The sequence below is a fragment of the Amphiprion ocellaris genome, chromosome 4 (genome assembly GCF_022539595.1).
Source record: "Amphiprion ocellaris isolate individual 3 ecotype Okinawa chromosome 4, ASM2253959v1, whole genome shotgun sequence".
Lineage (NCBI taxonomy): Eukaryota > Metazoa > Chordata > Actinopteri > Pomacentridae > Amphiprion > Amphiprion ocellaris.
This window is the reverse complement of record NC_072769.1, coordinates 817,186-825,980: the sequence shown is the minus strand read 5'-3', so window position 1 is coordinate 825,980 and position 8,795 is coordinate 817,186. Positions and strand designations below refer to the sequence as shown.

The window sequence follows — 8,795 nt, the reverse complement described above, 5'->3', positions numbered from 1 at the left end:
TTCGTTTCCAATCGGCTGCTTCTGGTCCCTTCGATGAAATGTTTAGTTGTTATCAGAACAAAGTCTCCACTCTCACTGCCTGTGTGAAGATGAGCCTTCATGAGGTTGTTGGTAAAAATCCAGCCTCTTTCATGTCAGGGCGCACTACTTGCATTTAATTACTATAGAGCTGATGCGATGGTGATTTATAGCGCAGAGAAGTGGCATCTAAAGCCAGAAAATCTGTGGCATCTGCAGAGCACGTTCCTGATTGGCTCGTGCGTTATCCCTTCTAATGTTTCTTTCCTGTTTTTGTTAACTCTGTGATGTAACCAAGATTATTTTACTGACAAACTGTGTGTGAAAGAGAAAGGGAGTGAGAAAGTATTCGGCAGGAGGAGCTCAGTGTATATACTTAATGTTGCATTTTTTATGCATTAATGCGCATATTCCTGTTTAGTTAAGGTGTTTATGTATGCAATGTTTCTGTCAACATAAATCTATTTGTTTCTATGGTGACTAGGGTTAGATATGGGGTCTTTTGTAGTCTGCCACAGCCTTGGAAAAGTGGTGCATCTGTGCTGTGATACTGTACGCAGCGCTCTGCAATCTGGGGGGATTTGGTATTCTGCTCTTAGCCCAGACTAGCAGGATCCTCCTCTGCACTGTGTGGAAATACTGTTTCACTGGACTCAACTAATTTGGAAGAAATGAAATGAAGAAGCCAGCTGGAGAAAAAATAAAACAATACCTAGTATATAAACTCAGAGTGAATGTATGGCTGTGTGTGGCAGAGCGGCTACTGAGGATGTATTGCAACCAACACAATCTAATGCAGCAGAAAGAGAAGCTACTTTTTGTGAAGCATGAAATGTTTCTCCTTTCAGGGACCGCATGCAGCAGTCGGCCATGTACGACCTGTGTCTGGGCATGAGGCAGGTGAGCCAGGAGTTTGTGCGATTGCAGCTAACCTACGACGAGTTCCTCTCCATGAAGGTCCTTCTGCTTCTCAGCACAGGTAGGCAGCAAACCACAGGCCTGCACACAGCCTCTCATCTGTTTCTACCATATGCACTGCTCACACAGTCTTGAAATTGGGCATATAGACAATAAAAATAGAGGCCTCTGTTCCGAACCAGTACCTGACAACGGCTGCCACATTTCATATGATGTGAGCGACTCAGCAAAGGCATTAGTGTCATGTCTGTGTGTACTTTAATAATAATAATATATACATTTTATATGCATCGTGCTTTTCTGGGCACTCAAAGACACTTGACAGGTAAAAGTAGAAACAAATAACCCCAAAACCTGCCACAGGTTTGAAAGGTGTGTTATATTCAAAAGACAATTACCAAAGTGGCTCAATTTAGAAACTGTAAAAATATAAAGAACCGTCAGATTTTCAACTTTCTGACAGTCCATGAACGCATCAGAAAATACAGGTGAACCTAAAGTTCTAACATTTCATCAAATCTAATTTGTTCAATATGTATCACTTAAAAAAATTCCAAAATGTTAATTGACTTACCAAGGTTAATGGATACTTCTGTCTACAGATTTTGCAATCAAATAAGGCTTTCAGACACAAAACAAGTGCACTGCTGTGCTCTGAAACCCAGTTTTAGTGTTGCCTCATGCCACGCCACAACGGTTTGTTTGCTGCGTCAAGCAAAGTGCACTCATGGAGCGCAAGTTACTGTTGCATACTGTGGCCAGTAGAAATGGGCTGGGCATGGAAGGTGAAATGGAATAAAAGCTGATATTGTATGAAAAGCTGAATTCATTAAATTATACAACAAAAGTTTGTGTTTGTATTGGAGAGCGGCCTGATCTTGGACAGGTTTCAAGCCGGCATATCAGGTGTGTTTTAACAGTTACGCAGCTTTTTGTTGCTTGGCAGTATGAATAAACGTAACTCTACAGACCTAATAAAGTTTCTGAATTGAGATAAGAAGGTATATTGGTCATACAGAATATCTTATTACTGTAATAATGTATTTTGACCAGAAGGTTTGAAAACTGCTCCTATTTTCCTCCTTCATTCGCACACTGAACAAAAGAATGCATTACATGTCAAGTTGTATCCAAAAGCTCCAAAAGGAAAGGAAAGGAAAAGGAGTGATTCAATGTTTTGTTACCATTAACAAAAGGTTAACCTTTTTTCTGATTTTAAGCCATAATCTTAGAAATAGTGAGATTCCCATGATGAAACCCCTATTGTTTTTTTTACTTCCTGTAAAATTTATCTACTTCATCAATGTGCTTTCAAAGCATTTTCCACATTACTAGGATATAAATAATCCAGGTGGAGAAATACCAGATGTCTTTATTTTTGCCTCTTTTTTGGCCTAAAACACTCACATTTAAGGACATCGACTGTTATTTGCAGCAGAATGAGTCGTAAAAAAGTCACCATGTGTAATTTCTGTGCAATTGTCGACTGTGAATTCCTCCTAACTAAATATACGACTGTGGTTGGAGCTGTCATAATGTGGACTGCTACGGCCTGAGACACATCTCCCACCTTCCTACTCTGCCTCTCACATAGGCAACGTATTGATAAGATGTCTTGTGTTCTGTTCCACCACACACCTTTGAGACGGTGTTGGCAGCAGCTGCCTGCCTGGCACCCACAATCATGCTTTTGTAAAGTCTGTTAGATCAAGCTTTAAGCTCATTCTTAGTTATCCGTTAACATTGATCACAAGTGTGAAAATAGATCTGATGTTTCACGCACCTGTTGATGTCGTTACATTCAGAATATGCAAAAGGAAAGTGAGTCAGTGTCATTTCTCTAATCTCTGACTGAAGGCTATTCTGCTCTGGTTTATTTTATTTTATTTTTTTTTTAATTGCCGTGGATAAACAGAATATTTCTATCACTCACTAAAGAAGGTCTCACCGTGACGCCGCTCTCTGCCAAAGATGCGCCCACAGGCTCTGCAGCCTCACAGAGGAGATGTGTTGGACCAGTTGCTCAGTTGGAAACTGAAAGCAGTGGTTTTTCCACCACCTCAACACAGTGTGAGCTGCTGCTGTCAGTTCAATAGTAACAGTTAAATAATCCGTGATGGCAGCTGTGTCATAACTTCACTGTCCACACCCACACTTTGAGTTATTGAAAAGGTAACCGCAGCGCTTACGGCTACTCTGGGACACGAGGACTGCTTGCATTTATGCACATGTCTGCGTCATGTGTGCGTTTTTGTGTTTCAAAAGAGACTTCGTAGTTAGAGAGGTGTGGACAGGTGGAGCATGAGTGGTTTGGTGGAGGCTGCATACTGGCCAGACATCAGACACTATGAACTTTGGAATACAGTGTAAATCAGTTCTTATGCTCACGTGTACGCATCTAGCTGACATCATTGTTCATAATGAGTTATAATGAGAACTAATAATGAATTTTGCATCACATATATTAGAGTAATCTGGAGAATGATTTGGATAATAATGCACAGCTTTGGTAGTAATTTAAGTACATTTAATTAATGTACGATACATTTTGATGTCAGTATTTCACTTTGCCTCTGCTTTTCTACATTTCAGAGAGAACTATAATTTGCTTTTTTTTCTCTAATACATTTCTTTAACAGCTGTAGCTACTAATTATTACTGTTTTTGTTAGATGTCTACAGCCATGTTTGCCCCATTTTTCATTTACATTTTTGAAGCATTGCATAGGTTGAAAGCTAGTTGGTTCTGTTTATGCACATTATAACAGATGGAAACACCTTTTTGAGTATGTTCTGATGTTTCAAACATTTAACTCACTTGGCTGACCAGCTGTTCTTCCTTTGATATCCTCACCTCTAGACCACATGAAACAAAACCAATACTAGCTGATATGGAAGAAGACTTCTATTCACTTTTGTGGCCAATGATCAGTTTTATTTCAGGTGTTCTCAACTATGTTTATTATGTGTACACAGCCTGTAATAGGAGCCATATTCTAAAGTAGGTAATGGAAACAAGCCCAATTTGCATTTTCTTTTTTGCAGTATTTCAAAAATTTGCTTGACAATTACACAGAAATATGCCTTTTCAGTTGTAGCTTCACCAAAGATAAATTTCCCCTCAGTATAGGTTGTGTTATTTCAATGATTGACCCACAAAATAGCCCACTATTTGGACTAATCTGCCATGACTAACCCTGTAATATAGTAGTGAAAACTAGGTGATTGTAGAAGCTACAAAATTAAAATGCCACTCACACATTGTACATTGAAATTTGTCAAAAACACACTATTTCCAGGAGCAACGGTATAGGGTTGCTTTGGCTTCGTGGTGCAGTGACATATGGAAGAGGCGATGTGAAAGCATTTCCCCCAATACAAACTCTGAAAGGAAGGGAGCTCCAGCTGGACTTCAGCTATTGGACGTTGGAAGAGACGAAGCGAGACTATACAAAGAGAATAAGAAACCAGGAGGGAAATGTTAGATTTAAAGAGTAGAATGAGGCAAAAGTTGACAGTGAGAGCTAGTGTTGGTGAGAAAGAGACAGGTGCACAGCTATAGGGAGAAAGAAAGAGAAGACAAAGGGAGTGGTGGGGTGTCGGAGCTGGTCCTTCTGTTGCTGTGGCCTCCCTCTCCTCTCCTTGCTGGTCCTCTGGAGGTTTTCCAGAGAGCCCTGCTGTACTTAATAAAGGCCAGTCAAGCACCAGGCAGAGCTCCAAGACCTGCTATTTTTCTCCACTTCGCTGAAACCCGGGCTGGAATTTTGAAAGAGAGGGTGTGGATGAAAGAAGCAGGGATGGAGAATCAAAACAGAGACTTTAAGGTGCTTCACAGTTAGTTCAATCTGCTGTGGTTATTGGATTTAGTCAAAATATAACTATAAAATATGAGGGATGTGGCAAGAAAATAGTCATCCAGTGCTTCATTTCTCATCTCTACTCCAAAGTCCACATGATGGAGCGACTGCTCTGTATGGAGGTTTGGCATAGCGCTTGTGAATAATCTCGAAAAGAAGCCGCGTGTTGCAGGATTCTCTGATGCGCTGCTGTAGGAAGCTCTCTTAGTTACAGTTATTCAGATATAATGCTCGGGCCTTGTGGAAGGAGTCGCGGTGGAAATGTTTACAGAGGAGGTGTCAGAACTTGTCAGCTGAGCAAGTACTGGAAGTCACTGAGTGTGTGTGTGCCTTTGGGCTAGTTTGGGAAAGTGTATGTGCTGTGTAGAGGGAGGGTGAACGAATGAAACGGAGGGAGAGAAGGGGGGATAAAGAGAAAAGAGACGAGGGCTGTTATTCCTCTCTGACCTTGGCTAAGGTTTCACTGAGCCTGCGGTGTCTCATGACCCTGTTTGGATTTGGTGCAGGAGCAGCGGCCTGCTCAATGCAGTTACACTCCTCACCTCTACACAGATGTACATAGTACTGCTTGATTATCTCACTCATTCCCTCCGTTTTCTAAACCGTCTTTTGTCCTCATTCCAGATGAGACAAGTGTACAGTGTGTTTACAGGTTAGATGGAGAGCATTTTATGACACACATTTTACTACTTGATTGCTCGCTGCTAAAAATAGTGCGATAAATATCATGCTAACCAGTCATCAGTCTGTTTGCGTGATGTTTGAATGAACATTTGCTGTTACACACCAACCTGAACCTTTACTGGCTGGTTGTTGTGGTCATGATCAGGGCTACTTGTAAACTTCTCCAATGAATAGTATCAGGTATTAAATCAATCCCGAGAGCCACCTTGTCACTAAGGTATGTACCAGCTGCTAAGAGCTGGAGGTTACATGTGCTTTAACAACATACCTGCTGATGCAGCTCCTAGCATGAGATACATGATGTACTTCTATGTCTTAAATGCATTAGGAAAAGAGCTTTCCTGGGTGTGTTGCTTGCACAGTAATGGAACTGCTCTCCCAATAAGAAATAGAGGCTAGCTGAACAGGCTCTATACCTGCAGCGAAAATCAATTTGACACCAATTATGGTGGTATAAATGCCCTATTTTGGGGCCAGTCATGGTAACGCCCCTGAATGCCAGGTCAGTTTCTAATCAGGTTGTATGTGGGTCAGTGGGAGAAAAACAAAAGGTCCAAATGCGGCCCTGGGTTTTAGCACATTCTCATCATGTCAGCCATGAAATACAGCACAGAAATCACAGCCTCTGCACCAGGGTACAATCCGTTTCATATCTGCTTCCCTCAACTTCACGTATGTTATGCCTGCAGGTGTTTGTGCATCAAAGTATGATGAAAAGAATTACATAGAAAGACTGAAAGAGAAGACAGGAGGGAGGCAGCCAAACACACACAAACACGCTTTCTCAGAGTTATTGACCTACAATGATCTGTTCTCCAAAACCTGCAATCCTAACTGACATGCAGCAGGCTTTCGCCTTTGGCTATTCACTCTGCAGAATTCAAACAGGTGCTGTCAGTTGCCGTTTTTTGGTATCGTTCCTACAAGTGGTTTACTGTAGGTTTGTCTGAGGCGTTCAGTCCCAAAAAGTACTAAAGAAGATGACCTGATTTAACTGCTGAGGGGAAGTCATCCAAACCAATAGAGCTCAAAATTTGAATTCATATTTTAGAGGGTTTCAGAAACCCAAAAATGTATGAGACACAAATGCTACTGTCTCTAGTCGGCATGTTTATCCCTGTCTGAGTCTGCAGTGGATGCAGGGAAATCCATTCACTGTGGATTTGGTCAGTGCAACCACTTCTTTGTACCGCATCAGTCACATGTGATCAGGAGCTTCTTTCACTTCCTGATTAAACAATGAATGAGTAGAAACTGTTTTTGCAAATGTGGCCCATACTTACCATAAATCATTATAATTAAACCTTTGTTTGATATCAACCTCCTCTATTACAGTGTAACTTTATATTGCAATACACCATATACTGTAATATAGTGCAGTTTCTGTAAAAAAAAAATAAGGATGGTTGATGTAAATGTGCATTTATGCAACAATGACTGAGTAGTAGGCCAACAGAAAATTAATGTGCAGCAATTATTGATCATTTCACTCACAAAAATACACAGAATAATGTGGTTCCAGCTTAATACATGTTAGGATCTGCTGCTTTTCTTCTTAATATCTGATAGAAAATTTAATAAGGGGCATTTTAATTTGTAATTTTCAGATATTTTTTCAGTGCTACATGATGAATTGACTAATTAAATAAAAAAAAAACAGATTAATCAGTAATTATGAAAAAAATAGAAAAAAATAATAGTTTCATCTTTTTCATAGACAACACAAGATATACCCATGGGTATAGAAAACTACTTTAGTATAAATCCACAGTAACACAGTTAAACTCTTTCAGTATATATCATCATTTTCTTCGTTTTGGCTGAAGGACAGCTGAAGGCGTTTGCTCACACTGATTTGAGGTAGGCTCTTTGAGAAGCGACGTGTTTCTTAATCTGTTAGCCAGCAGCTGAATGTCATTTAAGAGGTCTGGCGGACTTCCATATATGTGACTTTGTTCTCGTGCATGGGGAGAGAGAAAAAGACTGAGAGAAAAGCGATACTGTAGACATTTTGATGCATCCTCTTGGCGTAGTTTCCGCATCATAATCTTCACATTTGTCTAAATTTCCATTACACTGCCTTTTAACTCTGAGTGCATAGATGCCACTGTCCAGACGATTATAAAGTGAATGAATGTTGTGGCTATTTTAATACCTCTGGTCACTGAGCGAACTGTAAGATAAACGAGGTTTTCTTGACAAAATTATTAAGCCCTTGAATTCACACGAGCACCGTTGTCCTCTTTTTTTTTTTTTTTTGCTTTTTTCCACTATACCAGTGGTCTATCATGAATCAGTGGCTGCACATGAAAACTAATTACCACTTGAAATGGTGAAAGTGGTTGTAATGAGTTGCTAAATAGGCTTAGGTCGTCAACATAGGAAAAATGTCCAAAAAAAGGCGACTGCGTGGGAGTCGGAGTGTAATTCACTGAGCACCTCTAATTAAGCTTTACACAGCTCCACATTTCTGCATCAACGGAACAAGCTGGTGTTTGTGCCTGACTTTTCACATCGACTACAAATCATGCTCATCTTCTAAAATGAATAATAGTTACTTTGTGTTATTAATTATGTTGTGCATGTTTCTAAAATAAAATCTTCCCATGTGATATTTTCATGGAATCTTGAACAGCTGGGAATGAACCGTTGGCTGGCTGCTTAATGAGATTTCTGAAACTTTATTCAATCAATTAGCCTTATTGAGATGTCTGAGGAAATTAAAGTAAAAATATATAATGAACCTCTTACAGAAACTATAAGATTGTCATTATGATTGCTCATCATTTGTCCACCAAGGTGCCAAAAATCGAAAAAGAGTTTTACGACAATACAGTACATTTTCTTGAAAATAAATAGTCAAATAATAAACACCAGATGAGAGATGTCTGTTTTTGTACTTTCAGTGCTCATTATATTGATACAAAAATAAAATAATAGTCCAGTGTTGTGGCTGTACATTATTTGAATCTTAATCCTGAACACAGTTTGATTTCCTGCAATTAAATGACAATGACCAGCCAGAAGAAGTTCGACTTGCACGCTGATGTACATGCAAAAAAAAATTAAAATTTAAAAAAAAAAAAAAAAAAAATTGTGACTGTTGTGGCTGCAGTCCAGAGTAGAAGAGTACTAATCCACAACAAAATGAAAATCAAACATGTGGCACAGAAGGTGAAGAGCTAGACCCTCAAAACAGATCATCATCCGTTGTTTGGAAATATTTTGGATTTAGGTCAAGTGATGTTAAAAGCAGAGTATGTGATTCTAATCCAGTACACTTTTTCTCAAATTCAGTGAATATCTCCTCACGGTCAGC

General features: G+C 39.6%; 1 protein-coding gene across 1 annotated transcript in view; it reads left to right on the top strand.

The window, feature by feature from the left end:
- Window positions 1–8,795, top strand: part of nr3c2 (nuclear receptor subfamily 3, group C, member 2) — a 79,193-nt gene that overhangs the window by 63,561 nt on the left and 6,837 nt on the right. Inside the window, exon 7 of the mRNA XM_023262243.3 lies at window positions 867–997. Within this exon, the coding sequence (XP_023118011.2) occupies window positions 867–997 (131 nt within the window). The remainder of the gene's footprint in view (window positions 1–866; window positions 998–8,795) is intronic.